This window comes from Buteo buteo, chromosome 26 (genome assembly GCF_964188355.1).
Source record: "Buteo buteo chromosome 26, bButBut1.hap1.1, whole genome shotgun sequence".
Classification (NCBI taxonomy): domain Eukaryota; kingdom Metazoa; phylum Chordata; class Aves; order Accipitriformes; family Accipitridae; genus Buteo; species Buteo buteo.
The window spans coordinates 10,582,450-10,605,992 of NC_134196.1; the positions used below are offsets into that span (position 1 = coordinate 10,582,450).

The following is a 23,543-nucleotide window of genomic DNA, read 5'->3' on the forward strand; positions in this document are numbered from 1 at the left end:
TATTAGATGCCAACATACCTCCTACTGTTAAATTTTTGTGGTCATTAGCCATCTACTAAAATATAGGCTGTCTGGGAAGGCTGTGGAATCTCTGTCTCTAGAGGTTTTCACGAGCTGACTCATCAAAGCCCTAAGCAACCTTGTCTGTAAGCAATATTGATGCTCTTTGAGCAGGAGGTTGAATTAGGTGATCGCCTGAGGTCACTTTCAACCTGAATGGTTCTGTGGTTCTGTCTCTGCGTCTCTGAGTGTTTTAACATTTGCTGAATAACAGGAAAAAAAGTTACATGCATGACCATTATGGAAAAAAGGTGGACCTAACTGAGATACAGGTTGGGAGGGAGGGGGAAAACACTGAGGAATAAATAATAAAATGCTATTCAGGAAGTTGACTGTCAAGTTTCTTCAAAAGAAATTCAACTCTGTGTTGTAGAAGTGAAGAAATTGTGAATGAAAAATGAAAATTAAAATCTTGTAAATATTTTGCAGATAAAACTAAAACCTTGGCAGCTGTAACTAATAATGCAAATACCACAAGTACACAATCGGCATCGGTAGCTGTGACAGCGCCTTCAGTAGCTGGTGGCCAAGGGGCACCTACATCACCTGTTAAAAAGGTAAAATAAAATACATTTCTTGTGATTTTAGATTTCTGATCTTCTGTGTAAGCATACATTTTTTTGATTCTTGTATAAGAAGTGGATTGGGTTATCCAGTGGATTGATGAAAATATGCAGAGATTCCTAGAATATTTTGTTTTTCTACAGAAACCGTGTTCAATTTTTTTAAGTTTTTAATGGTTTTGATTCTAAACAAGTGATTTAAAATGCAGAACTACAAAAGAGGTGAACATATGATCATATTAAAAAAGCAAAAATCTGTTGCATGGTGAATGGAGTTCTTGTTTTTGAAGCTAAACTTCATCTTTTGAAAGTCTTTTCTATGCCAGACTGCTCCAAAATTTTTAGAAACTACAGTTCTAGTGTTTCTCTGTGCCTATATTTGTGATACACTTAAGGCAAGGGAGCCAGGTGTGACTAAGGTACTTTCAGGAGTCTTCAGAAGCATTCAGCTAGTGCTTAGGTGCAGAAGTTGAAAATGGTACCTGAAATAACAAGTAGAAAGTGCTGTAGATCTCAACCATCATTTCAGTATGGTTAGGACCTTATGGAAGAGCTAGAGAGTTGGGACACATGACTTACTCAATGCACCACTCAAAAACACACCTAGCAAAGCCATATTGCATTCAAGAAACTTTTTACAGCTCGATGTGAAAAGTTAATTGGAATTAATTTAGTTTTGCTTGTCAAAGGGAAGATATGCATGCCTGGGGAAAAAAATTACAGTAGATACTGCATAGTCAGAAGGTGGTATAGAAGTGAAACTTCTAGAATATCAAAGCAAACTGGATAGTAAGCCAGAAAGGCTTCATTTGTCAAGCATTACAACTTTTCTATACAAATCACAATCAAAGCATAACCATCTACTGATGCTTCTGGAAAGTGTGTTCAGGAGAAATGGTAGCCATGATATACTGAAGCCACAGTAGAGAGAGAAGACATACTGCTGGGTGAATAGTATGTATTGTATTTAGTACCCAGCGGCTTATTGGAGTTATACTTTCATATTCGCAATAGAACCTAATGTCGATTCATCATACAAAGTATACTTTAATGTAGCAGATGCAGGGAATATATTGCCCAACTGCATCATATTATGTGATACTGTACAACAGGAGTACAGGATACTGTACAACCTCCCTGATCCCAAGTGCTGCTTTACAAAAATCATTGTGACTGACGTCCACGAGATTTATCTCAAAAATCCATGAGACCAAAAGGTCAATTGTGGGCACGGCTTACCAGCAGGAATGACTACTGTTTCCCCTCGCTGATCTTTGTGGCTGGGCAGACAGCTAGATTCCAGGGTGATTTTGTGACCTTAATCTAAACAGTTCCTGCTGGCTCAATAAGGAATTACGGTTCTCTGTCGTGGGAACTGCATTTGCACTGCTCAGAAGCTGTGCAGAACTCAAGAGCCACAAGTTTTCCACACAAACCACAGCAAATGCATGAGGGAGGGAAGACACTGCAAGTAATTGCTGGTTTGCTAACTGTGCCTAACTGGAATTAATTCAAATATATAGTGTGAATTTTACTGCAAGGAAATAGGCCTACTTTATGTAGTTTATTTTTTGAAATCACTTCAATAATACAAGCATTTGTGACAGTTGATTACCTGTTATGATACCATATGATTAACTGATGTGCTCTCCACCAAGTCTTTTTACTACACTTAATTACCTTTGCACGCTGGAGATTCTAAGATATCTAACACTTCAAACACTTAATTTTTCTTGTGATTGTCTGAACTTCATCTTGAAGTCAAAAGTTTCCTAGCTTGTCTCTTCCCATCAGTTTATTTCGTATTGTGCAAAAGCCTTCTAAACTATTTGACCTTCAGCAATAGGACGTTACCAAATCGTTGCTAGCTGGGGTGTGGCTTGATATTCCAGAGTTGAATGAGCAAATAGACATAATTTTTTGGTATGTGATTAAATGACAACGTATGGAAGGGAAAAAACTTTTTTATAAGAAGAAGAAATAAGATTTTAAGCTGAATGATAACCTTTTATAAATCATTAATACACTGGCATTTATTTTGTTCTGATTTTATTATGCAGTAATTAATGGCTTATCTTTGGGTCTTAAAGGTAAAAGGTGGAGGTTAAAAGTAATACTATATGTGAAAAATTCAGGGCCTTCTGTAGCTACAAAATAAAGGCACATTTATATCAAGACTGATCATCTTGTAACATAGCACGTATGTGTGATTTAGAGAAGCAGTTGCAGCTCATATCAATGAACAAAAAGGCTTTAAACTGTTTTTACTAATGAAGGTAAAACTGCACTTTATGTGTGATCTTGCACCTACGTTTTCAGGTTTGCACTATTTGTGCTACTGCAGCTGCTCTTCTGCTTTTACACCATAGATGGCCAAACTATATGTTGCTCACAAGTGGTGCAGATGCAGCGTACTAAGGTTGAATTTGGGTTTTCTTCAGTCTATATGTCATTCAGTAATGCTGCTTTCTCTCTGAGGGCACTGAAGTAGGGCGAGTTTGGGAGTGAAGGTGTGGGTTTGATAGCTATGCTAGCATGGGTTGTGATTAAGAGATATGAATGAAATAAGATAAGAGGTATGTTAAGGTGAATCTTCCAGTATTCTCAACCATATGAGGATTTAGGCCATGGATCTTGTTAGGTCAGCAGGCTTTGCTGTCCTCTTCTATGCAAACTGTAATTCTGTCTCCGAATTAGCTAAACATGCTGTGCTGTGTTTAATAAGAATCTGTTACTAAGGTTATAAGTCTCTTACTGCTTTTTGGTATTTTGTGCTGTAATCAAGAGCTACATAACATAAACGTAGGAACAAACTATGTGGTTTTAAAACAACCTTTTGTTTCTATTTTCCATTCTTTCAATCTTCATCTTTGTCTTGTCTTAATTGGCTTTAGTATGATTTCATTCCTCCTATCATGCCTGTCGTGGAGTCAGTAGATCCTGCATCATGGAGGCAGGGCTTGCGCAAAACTGGCATTGTTCTTGTGCCCAATAAGGGTGAAAAATCTCTGGTGAGGTTCTGGTGTGCACAGGTTTGTGTACAGGTTGCAAAATAACATATTTAATCAAAATGTTGATACTGGATTTGCATGTTTCTAAGTTTGCATCTCACGATCACAGTGTGTATTACAAAGTGTGGGTTTTCCTAAGCTAACTTTTAGAGGAGTAGTATACCTTGACCAGTCTTACATTTCTTATCTCATTAACTAATTTAAGAGAAGAGTGTGTAGGTTGTCTCTCACCACAACTCCCCTACGAATTCAACGCTTCTATGATTATTAAAACCAGTTGTGTTCTTAAATCTCTGCAAGGAGCATGGATTACCACAAGTAATGTAAATTAATAATGTAAATTCATTTACATGTGTTTTATAGTTTCCAACATCTACAACCAAGGTTTCTCCCAAAGAGGAAGAGAGGAAAGATGAATCTCCTGCTTCGTGGAGGTTAGGTCTTAGAAAAACTGGTAGTTACGGTGCGCTTGCAGAGATTACTGCTTCCAAAGAAGCTCAGAAAGAAAAGGACTCTGCAGGTGTTATGCGTTCTGCTTCAAGTCCTAGACTTTCCTCTTCATTGGACAACAAAGAAAAGGTAATCGTTTTCAGTGTGAAACGACATTTTGAGGAACTGATTTACCTTACTTATAGAGATTTTTATGATGTATTGTAGAAGTAAGACTGTACTACGCATCTATTCTTTACCAAAATTCTGAGAAGTTAAATTATGCAGCTTCTGTGTAGTCTCTTTAAAAGTGTAGTATGCACCTTCATTGTCTGGTGACCTGGTACATAGGTCTGGGGCTTTTCCCTTTTGGGGACTTGCAAAGCTAGTAGTAGTTTTTATGGTTAAGGGAGATCAGAGGTTTGATCATTTTGGCATCACTTGGAGAGTGAAGTTCGAAGAATCTTGTAAAAAAGGAGTCTCTCTTTGTATTCCATAGTCACTTTTTATTTACAAAAATTTAGTTCTGTAATTAAACATGAATACACTGAACCAAATGAAGGACTAATTTGGAACAGGTAACTGAGCAGCATAGAACTTGTGGTTCTCTTTCAAATACAAATATTTAAATGTTTTCAGGCTTAAGAATAATACTATACTATACTATCTAAAAATACTAAAAGAGTTGCTTTTAGTAATCAGTGTTGGAATTGTACTGCAGCAAAGCAGAAAAAGAGAAATCAAGTCATTTGCATCACTAGAACGAAAACATAAACAGTTTCCTTTTCCTATTGTAGTCCTTGTGATATTTAACTAAAGCTTAAAACTCTTTAGTATAATTGAGTTACAACAAATACGGCTGAAGTTGTCATAATGATGATTTTCCAGCCAAGAGCAGTAAAATCAGTAATAGTTACACTTAATAAAAAAATACATGTCTTTCAGGAGAAAGATGGAAAAGGAACCCGACTTGCATATGTTGCACCTACAATACCAAGACGACTGGCCAGTACCTCTGACATTGATGAAAAAGAAAACAGGTGACTCTGAAGTTATAATTTCTGTTAAATATAAAATTACTTGTTTTTAGAGTGGCTGACAAACTTAGAGATTTTAAGACAATGCTAATTTATAGCTCTATAGATTATGCTAATCTGTAGGGTAATCCAATTCCTGAAGGTTTTGAGCTTGTAAATTATGATGACCCTTTTTAAAATCCAAATTATTATATGACAAGAGCAGAACTGGGCAACAAGTGTTGTCTTCTTGGGGGAGAAAATAAATAAAATCCAAAATACGAAGTCGTAAACTTTAATCTACTGAAGGGTGCTAAAAGCATTTTACTGCTTTGTCTTGAGCCACAGAGTGCTTCTACTGGGCTCCATTATTACTTTTGATAATAATAAAATGCTGTGTTTCTCTGCTGCCTTTGCTTAAAACCATATTATGCAGCAGCAATGATTTACAAAAATCATAGTTAAGTTACAAAAGCAATTCTTCTATTTTTCTTGTTTACATGTTGACCTTTCATCTTCTTTGGAGATTTTTACTTTCTTTGCTGATCTTTCTTCTGTAGGTTTCAGTATAAAAGAAACAGAAAGTTTAGGTGCATAGGCTTGTTACCTGTTAGGATAGGGGTACTTTCGTGGCATATTTACGTTGTCATAACCTTCCCATTTTTCACTTCTCTCATTTATTGAGGTTCTACTCAGACATTTTCTTGAGTTAATATAGAATGCATAGTACAAAACTTAGAAGACTCCCTAATGTTTTGGTTTTGTTGGATCGTATCTAGATAGCTGAATGTTGGATGACGTGAACTGAAACTCCTCCCATTGCTCAAAATGTGCTGTTATAATCATTGCCTGTAAGACTGATCAATCTCCTTATGTCTGAAGAGGAGCTTCTTTGTTGCTACTCTTGAGAATGCTTCATTTCAGTGCAAACACAAGATAAATACTGACTTTTCTTATGCTTGCAGAATACTGTTGCCTAAGTTTAGTCTCTGGGTGACAAATTCTGTTTCAAAACAGGAATATTCCAGCTATCGTGCTCCCCTAAAGTTCAGCTTAGTTTGTTAGCATTTCTCATGTTACTTGGCCAGATTTTTTAAATCTGTATTTCTGTAACAGGGCAGCTTGGAGTTTCTGTTTGTGCTTATCTTTTTCTGGAGTGCCATATTGTGTGAAGCTTAGTTTGTCAGTTTTGATTTGTTTATAAGAGAGATTATTATTATTTCAATTTTTATTCATTTGAGATCTTCTCAAAAACTCTTGTTCTCCAAAAGTGTCTTAACTAGATGGTACGTCAAGATTGGGATAAATATTTCATTGCAGTTTTATTTCTTAGGGACTGTTATTGCTTATAACAAAGGGATTAAATTTTGCTTCAGTGTTGAGGTTTATTTGTGTCCTTGACATGCCAGGCTTAACCATCACAGCTTATTCACAGACACAGTTCCCAAAGTGGGGAATATTTTTCCTCATGTGCACTGGGTGAGCTGGGGTCATCAGTCTTGCTAGTCCCAGTGCTGACCAAACAACTAAACTGAGAACTTTCTGTATTCCTTGGTGTACCGGAGATGAAGACTGCTTTTAGGGCAGCCTATTTAGGCACCAGTACTTTGCCTAGTGTATGATGTTGCAGACAACCCAGCTTCCTGAAAGCCGTAAGAGATTTTTGACATTTAGTCTGACCTTCTTTACATGTAGAATTTAACCATCTGTCCTACAGGTACCTTAGTAAATTATTAAGATTTCTGCCTTTGTCCCAGATCTTTGTGCTTGTTGCTTAGCTTGATGCTGGGTTCTTGTTGCCTTTCTGAACACCTGCTCGTCTAGCTTCTCGATGATGTAGTGTAATCCAGCTAACATCCTACTGTGAGTAATGGAAAAGACTTCAAGATGAATCCCAGCTGGGCTTTTAGATGTAACAAATCTCAGACATCCAGCTTCAGTTGAGTAGCCAATGCTACCAGACATCCAGCCTCAGCTGAGTAGCCAATGCTACAACAAAAGTGCTGAAGTCTGTAGTGTCTTGGCAATGTGAAACCTTCAGGAATTATGAAAAATTTGTCATGCATCGGGACCTTTCTGTGGTAGATGCTATCTCAGAATTTGTGTTTCTCTTTGGTGGTAAGAAATAACACTGCATTGGCCAGTGTTTGATAATTTTCTAAAGTTGTTTCTCACCACAGAAGTGCTAGCATAAATTTTTTTGCAAAAAGAGGTACATTCTGAAGGCCAAAGGTATCTGAACATAAAATGTACCTTTACAAAATTTTGTTTCATTTTCCCTCGCACACCTCGTTGCCTTTTATGTATACTTTTGTGAAAGACTTTTTTTTCTTCTTTCTATCTGAACTTTGCTTCAAATCTCGAGCTGACATTTTTATTAGAAATTTAGGTTTTTGCATCTTGGTATCAGTTGTCAGGGTAGTTTTTTCTAAGTAGATTTTTGCAAGGTTATTTCTTGCTGCTATAAACTGCAACAACAGGCTGGAAATTCCTTATGACTAAAGTAATGTCAGCTAGTGATATGTGGTAGGCCACTCAGGAATGGCTACTGCAGGCCTGTTTATACTAGTCTACAGTATCATGAGTTCTAAAGGCTAGCCAGCTTTTGAAATTCTTCTTATAACATCCAAGAATGAAAAATCACGTTAAATCAATTTCTCAAAAACCCGAGTAGTTTTCCCTTTATTGCACTGGATAATCTCAGGAGCAAATAGGAAAAACTCTTGTTCCTTTTTTGAGAAAAACAAAGCCGGCAGTGGTCACAGATAAAAGCTGATGATTGATTTCATGTTGATTAAAACCCCTTTAGCAGTTTTCTTTTGATGCTACTTTTCTATAATATTTCTAACGGTGTTAGTATGAATGTAGTATTTTTCCAGTATTTCACTAATCATTGAAAATGATTGTCCGTAAGGGTCATTTTATTCCTGTTCTGTGCAGTTATGTTTATTTTAAGTGTGTTATCCAGGGTTTTAATCTTTAATTTGAAACTGCTTTTCAGCTTACATCAAGAACAACCTTTAATACGAGTTAAACTAAACCAAAATCTTTTTTACAGGGACTTGTCTGCTAGCTCAATACGTGGTGGCAGTTCCTACACCAGGAGAAAATGGGAGGAGGATGTCAAGAAAAACAGTTTGAATGAAGGTCCTACGTCATTAAACACAAGCTATCAAAGAAGGTGTGGGATTTTCTCTTATCTTTTTTTAATCAAAATAAGCTTACAAATTAAAAGAAACAAATTAAGTACTGAATCACTTTGTAAGGACAGTTGAATGGTGACATGCTGAAATGTTCATAATAATTGCAAAGTATGTACTTATGCTGATGTAATGCTCGTGCTGATTTTTACTAGCTTGGAGTGTTGCAGCAGCTGCTATATAATTAAAATTATATGCTTGTTTTCTTCTGTTGTTTATTTCAGTTTGAGGTTCATTTGACTCTTTCCGGATTAGTTCAGTAGCCAAAGATAACTATTTTAAGTGTTGGAATAGAAATAATTCTGCTTGGTATCTGAAAAGAAAAGGGGAAAAATATTGTCTCTGTTGAATTTTGGGTTTTGCATGACAATATCAGAGGCCTTGAGCTGCTCTCCATAATGGTAGATTATGGCCATACCTACATTGAGTATCAGCATCATAGTATGCATATGTAAAACTAACTTGAATGCAGAGTAAATGATGATGAATGTGAAAATAATTTTCAGGTGTGCGTGGTTACTATCTTGCAGGATTTTCTTGGAATGATATCCTGCAAATATATACATGATCTACTTTACTCCATTGTGTAGTTTCAATGTAGTTATTTGAGTAAAGTTCTTCACTGGAATCAGTGGAGCAACAAATATCTAAAATGAATAGATCAAAATAAAAGATTTGGGTAGCTAAGCTGCGTATTGATATGTGCTGCTGATATACATGGTGATGGGTACTTAACCTGTTTTGTAGTCTTGACCTTGACGTTGTCAGTGGCATGTAGTCAGGCTGTTTCATACAGCATAATACATCTTACATCTTTGTTAACCTCCTTCCTTAAAAAGAAAACTCAATTTTCCTAACTTTAGGTTTAGGAAAGATGTTGCACAGATTTCCTGTTCTGGATGGAAGAATATCAGCAGTTGATATGTTAGAATAATCTTTGCATATTAGCTTTTATCACTATTTACACTCCAATCTTCAAAGAAAATGTATTAATCACTTTTAAATTGCATGTGGTGCTTTAATGGTGTATTTCCTTAGTCATTCTTGTACAGTTATTTTTTCTTTGTCATTATAGAATTGATAGTAATAGAAAAAAATGATCAATTGGAGAATGACAAAGCATGACAAAGATTTCCTTAAATCTTTTGCAGTTAGTAATAGGATGCTCTGTCTGTCCTAACTCTGGATTCTGAGGTTTAGTCATGGGCAAACATCCTGACTTTGTAATGCCAAATTTATTCAGCCAGAACCAATGGATAAAAATGTGGAAACCACTGGATCTTCTTTACAACTTGAAAAGCAAGGGAAAAGCCTGAGTGGGAGGTTAATCTTTCTGGGAATGATTAACGGTTTTTTTTAAAAAAAGTGGTACGTTTAATTGGTTGAAAATTGTAAGAGGAGTGATATTGATGACATTTTCTTTTCTGACAAGCTGTGGAGTAAAATTCTGCATTTTATGAGGTATGCAGTGTGGGTGAAACAGCAGTTTAAAAATGGGACTTTGGGGGCCCTGTATGAATACTTCAGTAGATGCGATCAAGACAGTCATACATAAACCAGTGAGATTTCATTCTTTATCTCCTTTTCTTGTGGAGAAATGGTCAGGACTAAGGGACACTTCTGCTGCCCTCTGAAGTCATAAATTAAAAGTCCTAGTCAAGGAAATAGTGAAGAAAATGCTTCTGTTGCCCCAGAATTTTCTGAGACTCAACTGAGACACAGAATACATGGATGGGAATTTAATGGATCCTTCACAGCTTTGTGTTATTTTAATGAGCAAAGATAAGTAATACAAATGCATCCATTGCACATGTCTCTCCTTCAGTGGCTCCTTTGGTAGAAGACAAGATGATTTGATTAGTTCTAATGTTCCAAGTACTGCATCAACAGTTACCTCTTCTGCTGGTCTTCAGAAAACACTGCCTGCCAGCGCAAACACTACTACAAAGAGTACAACGGGTTCTACTTCAGCAGGTGTACAAAGCAGGTAATGGCACCAGCACATTTCTTTTTTTCTTTTTGTCAGGTCTACTGTGTGCTTATGTATGTGCATGCGTTCTTGTTTAGTAGATCCTGGGGCTCTGGATTTTTTCACTTTCCTGTTAAATTTGTTTTGATTTTATACAATTTGGCTTGAAAAATGTGAACGGCTTTCCACTGTAAAGTGACAGCCGTGTTGGTATAAAAGAATAAATCCAATGTTAGAAGGGTATGAAGAATAAAAATTCGATTGTTGTGAACTGCTCAATTCTTAATTTATTCAATTTAATAGCTCAAGTTGAGCTTTCATAGTAGAGACATTTCTCAGTTTGCTTTTTAAAAAAAATCCATCCCTCAATTTACATGTTACTAGTTGTTTAGTAAAGTGCTTTCATTGTTTAGCTGTTTCCTTTTCTCTTTTTTTTGTGTTGCTGCTTGTTATGCTGTAGTACCTCAAATCGTTTGTGGGCTGAGGATAGTACTGAGAAAGAAAAGGACAATGTTCCTACAGCAGTGACCGTTCCTGTTGCACCATCAGTTGTAAATGCTACAGCCACTACCACAGCCATGACTACAGCTACTTCTGGCACTGTGTCCTCAACATCAGAGGTCAGGGAGAGACGGAGGTGTGTAAAGGTCCTAAGAGTAATGTTGCTCTTATACAAAAGTTATATTTTTTTCTTATTTAAAGGAATGTGTTGGTTACCACAAATTCGGATAGTACAGTATGTAAAGCAGTGTTGTTTGCTTGCTGTGTGTTGAAACAACTAGCAACGTGCCTCAGTTTTTCTGAGAGCTTAGGACCATTCAAGAATGGTAGACACCATTCATGAAATTTAAACCTTGATATTGTGTATTTTTGACTGGCCTTGGGTTCTCATTTGGTATGTGATATTTTTATATTTCTATTTCTGTTAATAGATTAAATGAGTCCTCTTTAAAATACCCATAATGGAACTGTGTAAAAACACTGAATTAAAAATAAGAAAAATCAATAATTACTTACTTACTACCAGTACATTGCTGCTGATTGAGCTACTGTGCCACTGGCAGTATGCTGATAAGTTACTACGTAGCATTTTTTTGGTCATTTTGTGTGCCTGGCACTACTGAGGAAAGAGTATTGAACCCAACACATTCTGTTTATTTCATTGCATCACTTAGGGTCTCTTCTACTTGAAAGAGAATATACAGTTGTAAATGCAATGGTTTAAGAGCTATTCAGTATGAAGAATGACTAAGAAGCTGATGTAAATCTTATTTTAAGAATATGGTGGTTTTTCTGTTACGGTTATGTGGAGGGTGAATTAAGATTCATGCATATTTATGTTTCCATAAAGAGTTGTTACCTGCTATTTATGGAAGCAAAAATAAGATTTCACAAGGTTGTTAAATACCTGTTAGCTTTCCCTGGGTTGTTCTTCTTCTGGATATTTATAAATGTTTACCCTTTAACACTTCCGCTGAAATGCAAGTTCAGATTTCTGTGTTGTTCCTGCAGTAGTTTTGAAACTGCATCTCCTGTATCAGTGCCAGATGTGTGTATCTCTGTACGTTCACAGAGGTAATGAAGCTGTTCGTTCTTACAGAAGAAACCTGCGTTCTTTTGATTCACTTAAGGCAGCAACAACATTTAAAGATTCCTCATAGTTTTCAGCCTCTTTAGGATAGTCTGTTTTCCATAGTCTTCCTTTCATAGGCAAAACTGAGATGAAAGAACTTCTGTGAAATGGGGATTATTTTTTTAATTCCCCACCATGATTCAGGAGCTGCCCACACGTGCTTACAATCCGTTTCAGTAACAACCGTAGTCGGAACCTGCATTTTCCGTAGCGAAATTTGACTAAACCTGACAAATCAAAAGCAAAACCTACAAAATGCATCTTTTTTTCAAAAGTAGTTCCAATTTTTAAATGCAAATGCTATTTCAGTCTCATATGAGCTAGAAAAGCAAGGAAATTTAGAATTAAGGCTTTTGCTGTCTTGTTTGCTCTCACTAGTGTGTGTATACTAATGCGCATATACTACATACGTTTTAGATACCTGCAATTGGCCTGAAATTCCTTGTTTTTGTCTGCCCCTGGGCCGATTGTATAATATACTGTTGCAGATGCATTCTTGATGGCATATTAAAATATCCATTAAATCTTAGAAATCGGCAAAACTGGAATAATTACTGCGTGCATGTGAGAAGGTAGTGCTTTCAGTATCAGCACATGCATATCTATCTGTATATATACAGATACATATATATAGTGCGTGTATCTATGTATGTTTATATGCACATGAAAAACTTGTTTGTATATGAAATATATGCTAAATATTTTCTTAAGAAATGAAGTTGGTTAATACATATTTATGGACTGAAAGTGTGTATTTAGAAAGTATGTTTGAAATAGTATTTCAAAGAATATTCGAAAAGTAAAGACATTCTAAGCTACTTTTAGTAATGAAGCAGGTAATGGTGCCTCCTTTTGGAATAGCTGAAGAAGCTATGTTCATAATCTAATGTTTAGGATTGGTTTAGAGAAACCGGGAAGAGAATGACAAACTTTAAATCTTTGTATCATGAATAATACTGCGTAGGTAACCAGTGTGGCATGCACAGGGGATACTAGGGAAGGGCACTTTCTACTCAGACAGTAGCTGTAGTGTGTGCCTGGCAAGTTGAGAGTTTTCATTTTCCCTCAGTGAGGCTTCAAGTATTTCAGATTTATTGGAAGGTAGGTGTATGTACACCAGTTACTAAAGAGCAAGTTATATGGACTACTTTATAGCAATTTTCAAGCCCTAAAGATTACACTTGCTCTGCAATCAGTACCTCCTAGGTAGGTAATATTTCAGGTCCTGTTAGCTAAAGCAGCTAACAGGCACCCCTTTCCTAATAAAGATAGGGCCTAGGGTTCTAGGAAAATGGAAAGTCTATCAAAAATGCTGTTTGCAAGAGAACAAGATAGGGAAATCAAATTAATATAGTGGGAGATTTTTAAGATGTGTTGTAAGATAGGAGATGTTTCTACATTTGCAAGCATAGCGGCTAATTCTAAATATTTTCCTGCTCGGGGGTAATTAGTTTAATAGCGAAAGAACATGGGCAGTAATCCATAAGTCTGTGTAAATGAAGTTTATTTTTAAAACTTAGAGTTGTTTTAGAACTGTTTTTTGTATGTGCTAAGGCTAACAAATATATAATCAGGTGACCAAAGAACTGTTCCTTCCATAGGTAAATGATTTAAGCATTAATAGGTGATGGCTTTTAAAACATAACCACTAGCCAATTATTGAATCATTAGCCAGTTATTCTTAACTAATGACATTTAAAAACATAGGCAATCAGAAAATATTACAGAATCTGACTCTACTGTTTTTAATGTAGCTAATTTTAGGGTATAAAGAAGCTCAGAGAGGTTTTGTGTTTTAAGTAACCTTTTTGCAACCTTCTGATTTTGCTTTTTCAAAATTTTCTAATTTTTAGCTAATCTAAGGGTTTTTGTAAAATGTTAAATTATAATGGCATTCTCAGAATATTCTGTAATAGAAAATCAATAAATACCTTCCAAACTTTTAAGTTCTTTAATGATGGGTTTATATATGTACATATGTATATCCGTGTTGCATACTTACAAAATGTACACATTTATGTATGTATATGTATCTCTTTTTTTTTTTGTTTGTTTTTTTACCCCAGTTACCTGGATTGGAGAATTTCTTTAAAGAGTTCAGACCTTGTTTGTCTACTCTAGTAGCCTTTTGGCTTTGATTTCAATTACCTGATTATTCTACAGGATTTTTGTGGGTTTCATAAGGATTTATTTTTAAGTACAGTTTTTTCAAAGGGAGTTGGATTACTCAAAGCATGGATGATTCATGTGAAAATACGGTAACCACCTCCCCATGGATTTTTAATCTCTGGTACAATAGATGGTATAATGAGCTTTTCTGCATTAGCAGTACATTTAGCTTTTTTCTAAAAGCCTACAAGTTATGTTAAAAGTTGATATACACACACACACACACACACACAAATTTTATATATAAATGTGTAACTGGCTGAATCTCTGAGGTCTTCTATCCCTATGTTATAGACTAGTGAAATACCAAAAAAAGCTTAATTTATATTTAGAGAAAATGGTAAAAAGAAATTTAAATTAAGTAGGAAAACACTGTGTATTTTAATTGAGTTCTAAAGCCGCTGTCTTGATGAACAGATCATTATGATACGGATGAAATGTCTACAATGTAATCAGTCTTATACAGTTAAAGGTTTTCTTCTAACTGCTTTGGTTTTCAGTCATACTGTTTTGTGGGATTTTTTTCCTCTGGCCATTTAATATATTTGTACAAAAATTATCGTTTGCCAATTTTCTTTGTAATTAACTCTTTAGATCATACCTCACTCCAGTACGGGATGAAGAGTCAGAGTCCCAAAGAAAAGCTAGATCCAGGCAAGCAAGACAGTCTAGAAGATCTACGCAGGTATAGTTTTGTTAAAACTTCTACATTTATGGAAACATACCCATGTAGCTCTCTGAGTACAGTGAAGTTTTAATTTCCCAATAAAGCTCCAAATAAACTGGTGGGTCTTCCTGGTATAAAACAACTTGTACCTGATGAAATAAAGCTTCTTTTTTTTTTCCCCTTTCTTCCCTGAAAGCTTTAGGACCCTTCATTGTGTACTGAAAGTTGCTTTTTCTAATCACTGAAGAGTGACTTAATACAAATTTGAAAGCACAGACTCATCCACTGAAAGGAAATTTTTGATTGCATTATGGTAAAATGGCTTACTCAAGTAATTGTATCTGATGTTATGTAGATGTTTAAATCTAAGACTTTGAATTCTTCAAGAACTAACAGCTATACGCTTCTGGCTGAAGACTTAATACTTGAGAAATAGGCATAGCATACTATATTTACTTCCATTTCTATGTCTTTTTCTGTGCATGGACTATTGAAGATAATGTGATTGAGCTGACCAACATTTAGCTAATAAGATCCATGGCATAGAAAAATACATGCAACCTAGTTTCTGTGGGCACGGAAGAGTACTAAGGAAGAGTTTTTTGTTACTTGCTAATAATCCAGAATCTAACTGCATGCCTCCTTTCAGCATTTCTCTCTCTTAGTTTGCATACCGATATATTTGGTGGTTCTTCCCAATTTCTGTCAGAACTACCTCATACTGAATTGCAACCAGTGCAGTCCTAACCTAGGGAAGGATGTGACAGTACCAAAATAGATTATTTCTAAGTGGTACTTGAACGCTTTTTTGGGCAGTGGAGCAATTTCCAACCACTGTCCTCTGGAGTGCGTCTACCCATCTCTTCCCGTATCTGCTGACAAACTGAGAATAATCAGCAAATAGTTCCTTGATAAAATAGCACAAAGAAATAAGGCCAAGTCTATATCTACATTGTTTACTGATGTTACTTTCAAATCTTTGCAGTTTTAAACCCCTCAAATACTTCTGGTTACCTTTCCTGTTGAGAGATCCACACTGCTTGATACAACTTTATCTTACTGGAGTTCTTTTTTACCTCTTGATACTAATTCAGAGCCCTCAGAGATGGTCAACTGCAGACCAATTGTTATTGAATCTTTACAGTGAAGAAGCTACCAGGAATTACTGTATTAAAACATTATCAACACAAAAGCAATTAAATAACTGATAAGCTGCAAAGTTGGCTTTGAAGAACTGGTTACAAAATGTTTTGAGCAGTATCTCAGTAAGATATATCAGCTGAAAAGTGTGGTAGAGAAAAGCTGTCTTCAAAAAGTTGTTTGCTTTCTGAGCTTATTTCAAAACTAGTTTTTGGTGTCAGAATAACAAGGAAATAAGAAATGAGTTGCAACTTTCTCCGGTGCTGTCAGTGCCGTTTTTTTATGTGTTGTTGACCTGAAAATCCAGTTGCAGTGAGTGAATTTGTAAAGCATCAACATTTCTGAAAATTTGATAAGTATTGTATTTTTAGGGTTCCTTCAAAAATATTAAGTATGCTTACGATGATATTGGAAAGATCTAGTGGGTTCTTAAATGATTTCTGTGTGATTTTCTACATGATCTGTATACCCTAGTTCAACTAAAAATTGTGTTGCTGGAGAATCTGTGGTAGATCACGTTACAGCAAACACTTGCCACTAATCAGAGAGGGATGTTTGGTTCCAAGATTCGAGAGAAAAGCTTATAGGTAGAGTATATAGGTAAAATTTATTTCTTAATAGATAAAATTAATTTTCTTAAGCTCAATTTTATCTTTAAAATTGTAATATGATCATCTACATTAATATGAGTGATATACAAAATGTTGTTTTCTGGCTGCTGTTTTCACAGGGTGTAACGCTGACAGATCTTCAAGAAGCTGAAAAAACTATAGGAAGAAGTCGTCCCACGCGAACCAGAGAACAGGAAAATGAAGAAAAAGAAAAAGAAGAGAAAGAAAAGCAAGACAAAGAAAAACAAGAAGAAAAGAAAGAATCTGAAACTAAAGATGATGATTATAGACAAAGATATTCCCGAACTGTTGAAGAGGTATTTTCATGATGGGTCTCTTTAGGTAGATAAATTATACAAATCTTAACTCCAACTGTATTATTTTAATTTTGGTATTACTCTAAGAATTATTTATATATTTAAATGTTTTAATATCCTGTGTTTTATGTTTGTTTAATCTTGGTAAATTAATTTTGACATTTTTCTGCTGAATAGCCGTATCATCGCTATAGACCAACTTCAACTTCAACTTCAACTTCTTCATCATCCACCTCTTCACTCTCCACCTCCACTAGCTCTCTTTCAACTTCAAGTCAACTAAACAGACCAAACAGCCTTATAGGTATAACTTCTGCCTATTCTCGGAGTGGAACAAAGGAAAGTGAGAGAGGTAGGAGTACTGTTTGTGAAGGGGATTTGTTTGTTTGTTTGTTTTAGTTGACAAAGGGCAGCTTATGTTTCTAAAGGTAGTTCAAAATGGGGTGCGATACGTAAGACCACCAGGGACGTATCTTACTCCCATCTTCTGTAACATATTCCAAAACTTGCATATAGAGACGAAAAAAGGTTTTCTGTACTTGGTGTTTTGCAGCCATTTAGTACGTGAATCTGTGTTTTTCATCAGTGGGTCATAGAAGCATCAAATATGCTGCCACCAGTATCCACATAATGCTTTCATTTCTCCTTTAACACAGCAACTATAATAAAACACTACAGGTATTGAGGAGGAATTTTACATGATGAAATAATTGCTAAATTAGTGGGGTTTTATTTCAGTCCTTCCACCCTGAAGGATTGGAAGGATGCTTTAATGCTTTAAGGACCTCTCAGGGTTTCATGAGCAGCTGAAAACAAAGGGGAGGGGATATTCCAGTGGTAGTTCAGAACATTTAATGGAACCGTACTTCTAGATACTTAACTCATTTATGTCATCTTAAGCTGAGGATCAGATGCGTGATTCAGAGGTCAGAAAAAAGCTTTTCTCTGATGCCACAGAGTTTTTGCCCTCTCTTCAACGGTGAATCACCTGCTATAATTCTCAGAGATGTTGTGCCTGACTAGTAGCCTGTCAAAGGAGGAGACTGTTGACATACCGTGGGATCTCCTGTTCTCTGTCGGAGGCATGCCACAGTTGATTTGGGAGAAATACTTTAATGCAAGTTACTGATCAGTAACTTCAATAGAATTACTGATTGAAATTGATAATTTTGTTATACGGAGGATCAGATTAAATGATCCATTGATCAAACCTTCATGAACTATATGGCAGTATTGCCATATTCCCTAGATTGGTATTTTCTGAGGAAGTTATTGGGGCTAAACCTCAGGGATATGCTTTCTCATTTTTTTCCCTCTGTCCTAACATGAACTGAAATTTAGATTAAGATTCTTCAGTAATGCATGCAGGTTTTTTTTTTTTTTTTTTCAAATTATGAATTTAGGAGGAAAAATACATTACCGTCTGAAAGCCCAGAGGTAAAATCATAATTTATTTAATTAGGAAAGGTGTATGTTCACCATGAATATTTGTATTTTGTTCTTTTCTGTTTAATTCTTGCTTCACACTAAAATGTTTATTTACCTTTGAAGACTAGTGACGGTAAAGTTATTAGTGATGCTTGTATCTGAACTCAAATCTGTGGTTTCATTCTTTAATAAAAGAACTTCAGACTTAATAGACTGCATGATAATAGGTAAATAACTTTGGTTTGGGCAAGTTTTTTGTTTTGGGTTTTTTTTTTTTACAGATTACTTGTAAACACATAGGGGAACAAACACAGTCCTGAGGTATTATGTCGGTTTTGAATTGCAATTGCATTTTTTTTAAAGAAAAAGGAAGTCCATAATACAGTATTAATCTAATCTAGGAGATTCCACTTTATTCTTCCTTAGAGCAAAAATGGAGAGGACTGTGATGAAAAGGGGGACTCTAAGGAAGACTTAACAGACTTATAAAGGTTTTGGGTTTTTTTAATGTCGAATTCTTGATGTAAGCAAAAAACCCTTGTTTGATGAAGAATTATCTTCTCTTATTTTGTACTTTTATACCTCTACTGACACAGAACTTTGAATTATTATGTGACAGTTTTGAAAATTGAATTTTAAGTTCAATTTGTAGTGTACTACTGTTACGTTGTAAAGTTTTGTTTAGGTGGCTGAGATGGAATTAGTGTTTTGCAGTTGCTGTTCAAGAATTGGAACAATATTTACAGTATTTTAGAACTATATTCTGAGGAATGTATATTACAGCAAACCCTGTATGTGGCAAGAAGCTCTTTAGTGAATTTATTTCAGGTAAAAAAAGTAATTGTAAGCATTTTAAAGACTGACAATTATTTCAGAAATTTTTCAGAAAATTAGATTGTGTCATACTTAAATGATTAAGCAAGTTGTTATTAACAGAAGGGGGCAAAAAAGAGGAAGAAAAGGAAGAAGATAAGTCACAGCCTAAGTCTATAAGGGAAAGGCGGCGACCAAGAGAAAAACGACGATCTACAGGAGTTTCTTTTTGGACTCAAGATGTAAGTGAACGACTGCTACTGCTGATTTATAGCCTTAGCATGTAGCAATATGGGATGTGCATAGTGTATTCTTAAAATAGAGAATAGTTTAGAGTAATACAGTATATAACTAACTGTTCTGGAAAACCTGATGCTTGTTCAAGTCACGTATTCTCTATTTTGAAGCTTTCAGGAGCAAAATCAAAATGAAGTCTAAGTTATGTTGATAATGCTAAAAAGAATTCTAGAATACTGTAATAACCATAACTTAATAGGAATTAATCATAATCTAAGGAAAAAATTACTAATTGAACAATTCTTTTCTATTGCATGCATACCAAACCTGTAAGAATGAGACTCATTATCTGGCACGTTACAAGCAGCCATGTACTTACAACTGAAAGAACTGCTGTCAGATTAGAAGGGTTATAGTTGATGTTTCAGCCGATTCCCTTTCCCTTTTCTTTGTCATGGGATCAATATGTAATTTTGTAAAAACAAGATTTTCATGTGCCCAATGCAAAGTTCTGTTTCCTCTCTTTCTGGTACTGAAAACGTGTACTTGTTTGAGAATTTTCATCATATATCCTATATATTCTCTATACATTTTAGTTAGGTATAATTCTACTGCTCTTAGCTTTCATATTAAAAATCTAGAATGCCTTAAAATCTCAGTAAGCTTTCAACAGTTTAATTATTTTTCCTCTCCCACCTCTTTCACCAGAGTGATGAAAATGAACAGGAACACCAGTCCGATTCAGAAGAAGGAACAAATAAGAAAGAAACTCAGGTAATTTAAAAAAGATAATTAGCTTATTAACTTTCTCACAGATACATTTTGATCATAAAATTTCTGTTGCAGTTGGATTCAGTTAAAAGAGTATATATGGTAGAGTTCTTACAAATGCTTTCTGATTCATAATTTGTGGCTATGGTTCAGTACCATTTCCTTTGCAGGCTTTAATAACAATTTTTAACATATTAACAATGGCTAAACCTGATATTTTTCTCTTCCATTCTGATTATGTAGAATTAGCATCCAGAAAATGTAAGTGAAATTTCTGACACGTAGGTCAGGGACATGTTGCAGCAAATTCCTGGAGGGAGCTTTCAGTTTCTACATTGCAAAAATCTTCGTTCCATCTGCTCTGTTATTTTCAGATAAGTGATGTCCAGTGACATATGCACACTAATTAGAACATTTTAAAATTAAACCCAGTGCTGTCAATAATGTAATTAACAAATAATATGAGAAGTTAATATAAGGAAGCATAGAAAGTTGAAGAGCACAATGTGCCTCATTTCTCCACTGAAGAAAATGGATTTCTGAGCATCAATTTGGTATTATTAGTCTTGTTAAAAAGTCAGTGGAAAACAGTATAATAGGCTTGATTTGATGGAAAAATCCTTACAAACTGAATGCTGTGTGACAATGGGATGAAGAGGGGTTAAAAGGGAAGTAGTAACTTAAGCTGCACTATAAAATGGTATAGCAGAATGTATTTATTTTGACCTAAACCCTGGAGTAACACACTACAGAAACAGGTTTATTACCGAGGAATGAAACTCAATTGATGTTTCTCTCCTTTTTGTAAAAGCTTCCATTACACATTCTTTAAATACTTTACTAAAGAGATTAATTCTGTGCCATTTTGTTTTGCTGTATTTTTTATTTCTGTGTCACGTTAACATAAATGCCTAGCCCCGTTTCCTTTCCTCCCAACTGTATCGTTAACAGTGTTATTTTTATTTTTTAAATACCTAAAGAAGTTGCACTTCCCTTTTTGCTAAATCTACTTTCACTTTGACACAAATCTTGCATATTGTAGAAATTCATCATTATTTGTTCATAAATCCTTTTCAGTTCTAGGAAGAGAAAAGGAAAGAGATGAATAAACTAGAATTACAATGAAAGACATTCAGAAAATAGTTATGCTTTTTCAGTTCTGCTGTTTATTTGTTGTACTGCTATTCAGAAGACAGAAACTTTGGAAATACTGAAATTCTCTGTTACTCCCTTATGTGGTGCTGCTGCTGGTTTTTTTTGCTTGGTGAAACTACAAGCGAGAGGTAGAAGATGATAACTATAACCTTCCAAAGGCTTTGGTGGTAACTCAAGAATTTAAACTAGAGAGAGGAGGTCAAGAACAAGCCTTGCACATGGATGCATGCTACAAAGAAAATCAATGGACCTTAGACAAAATAATTTCTAGCCTGAAATATTTGAGGACCCAGAAAAAATATGTTCTTATTCATCTCAGATGAATAATTAAATGGACTGAAATCTTATTTTAGCCAGATATCAGATATGTGACTTGTGAAAGGTGAAAACTAGCAATATTAGGATAATAAATGTCATTAGGTCTTCTAATTCTGTGGGAGTAAACATGAGAAACTGGCATTAATAGTGTCGATTAAATGCTGTACTCAAATTTTGTTTCTCAGTTTCACTGCTGTGGCAGTTTTACAGAAACATTCATTTATAACAGTACAGAAAATTCCACCTGACTTTGATATTTTATTTCCACTACCAGTAACTATCCCAACCTCACTGAAATGTGGTGTGCCTGTCTAGGAGCTTAGTGTACGTTTTCAAATACAGTTTCTTTTAGGGGCACCCTTATGGTCTGTATAGACTGGTGGCATAGGGTTAGAAGTAAGTATTATTTCAGGTTGTGTAGATAAGGATACGTATGTTTTAATTTTTCGTTACTGCTTGTGTGCTGCCAGTGTAACTGTCGCTGCTCAGTTCTGCGACTGAACGAAGAACATCCATCTGGAGTGATTTGGATGCACGGGGATATCTGGGTTGGCGTCATTTCTTCTCAAGCGTTATGCAAAGTTTGTAGACTTACACCTTTTCACAGTTTTTTTGGTCAAATGTCAAAAACTGTGACTGAGCTGAACTGACAGAAATTGAGGGGGAAAATAAAGAAAGAAAACAGCTAAGGCTGGGCTAAAATAAAACCCCCAAACCCAAACGTGGTTTGTGAAAAGTGAGAAGAGCAAGAAGAGGCATGTGCTTGAGAAATGTGCGGCTCCTTTAGTGGGGTGTGGAGGCTGGACGGTGCTTGACCAGCAAGAGCGGGGCTTCACGGCTCTCCAGGGATGGAAAACGCTGGTGTACACTTTTTTGGAGATCACAGAGTCCTTGTCCGGCTTCTCAGGTTCCCAGCCTCAGCCAGGAGAACGGGAATGGGCTGCGCCTGTGCTTTCCTGCCTCTAGTAATTAGTGCTCTCTTACCTCACCAGTTCATTTGTTGTACCCCTGTGTAGCTGGAAAATTTGGTTTGTAAGATGGTCTCTGTGTGACTTAATAACCTGCCTTTCTGTTTGGGAAGCTGTAGTGCAGCAGGGGAATGGAGATCTGGGAGGTTTTCACATTCCCGCAGCACCATGGGGAGTCCACTAGAAGCAAAGAAAAACAGCCTTTAGAAAGCTTACTTGTTAAGAAATAATGTAGGAATGGTTTTCTTACTTGTGGTGGCTGTCCTAGATTGTAGGTAAAGGTTAAAAGGACCAGCTTAGCATCTTTCTGTATACGGCATTCCTTCAAGGTAAAAAGAGAAAACTTAAAGTCTTTATGGACAAAACTTCCTCTGTTTTGTTGAGGTGAGAAGGAAGCAGTGGAAAAGGGATTTTCGTAGGTTGTTGATTACATGGTGGAATTCTGTAATCTCACACTGATCTTACTCAAGTATATGATAATGTAAGATAAGACTAATACTTAGGTGGAAGTTAATCTTGTTGTGGCCAGTAGCTTAAAAACTATCCGTGTATAGGTGTGTGCCACCTAACTGTGACATGTTCTACAAAATCTCTTAAGTTCTTAGCGTTATTCATGCTCTTGACAGAAAATAACAATGTTTTAGTAGCAGTGGTTAGGCTACAGCATGTACTTTTGATATCCTATGCATAATAAATGCACTTCAAGGCGTCAAAGGGGAAACTGAGTGTATTGTGGAGAATGTGGCTCTTTTCCTCTATGCACGTTGAAAAAATACAGTTTCCTTCTAAAAAGGAAACCAAACCACTCCACCACCTAAAAAACCCACCTATGGGGAAGGCTTCAGCCACTGCTAGGTGAATAACCTTGGAGGATGTCCAGGTGGTGATGCATCAGTAGAGTTTCCTGACTGAAATTTCTTCACTCAAGATTGTTATTATAATTGGAATAAATGATGAATCTGTATTGACTGCCCAGAGGGGAAAAAGGTTTGTATGACTGATGTAATGCTAGAGGGCACTCCCTCACTCTTAAGTCATCACTTCTAATTAAATTTCGCTTCTCAAGTA

At 35.8% G+C, this 23,543-nt stretch overlaps 1 protein-coding gene across 3 annotated transcripts in view; it reads left to right on the plus strand.

The window, feature by feature from the left end:
- Nucleotides 1-23,543, plus strand: part of PPP1R12A (protein phosphatase 1 regulatory subunit 12A) — a 123,334-nt gene that overhangs the window by 84,577 nt on the left and 15,214 nt on the right. The window contains exons 9-20 of one of the 3 annotated variants that reach the window (XM_075058047.1): nucleotides 490-617; nucleotides 3,518-3,634; nucleotides 3,998-4,213; nucleotides 5,009-5,103; nucleotides 8,138-8,260; nucleotides 10,105-10,266; nucleotides 10,709-10,885; nucleotides 14,645-14,735; nucleotides 16,588-16,785; nucleotides 16,963-17,137; nucleotides 19,150-19,268; nucleotides 19,972-20,903. In XM_075058047.1, coding sequence (XP_074914148.1) covers nucleotides 490-617; nucleotides 3,518-3,634; nucleotides 3,998-4,213; nucleotides 5,009-5,103; nucleotides 8,138-8,260; nucleotides 10,105-10,266; nucleotides 10,709-10,885; nucleotides 14,645-14,735; nucleotides 16,588-16,785; nucleotides 16,963-17,137; nucleotides 19,150-19,268; nucleotides 19,972-20,046 — 1,676 coding nt within the window. In that variant the 3' untranslated portion in view covers nucleotides 20,047-20,903. Of the gene's footprint in view, nucleotides 1-489; nucleotides 618-3,517; nucleotides 3,635-3,997; nucleotides 4,214-5,008; nucleotides 5,104-8,137; nucleotides 8,261-10,104; nucleotides 10,267-10,708; nucleotides 10,886-14,644; nucleotides 14,736-16,587; nucleotides 16,786-16,962; nucleotides 17,138-19,149; nucleotides 19,269-19,971; nucleotides 20,906-23,543 lie in introns of those variants that run through there. The other 2 variants (XM_075058048.1, XM_075058049.1) reach the window with 2 other exon arrangements.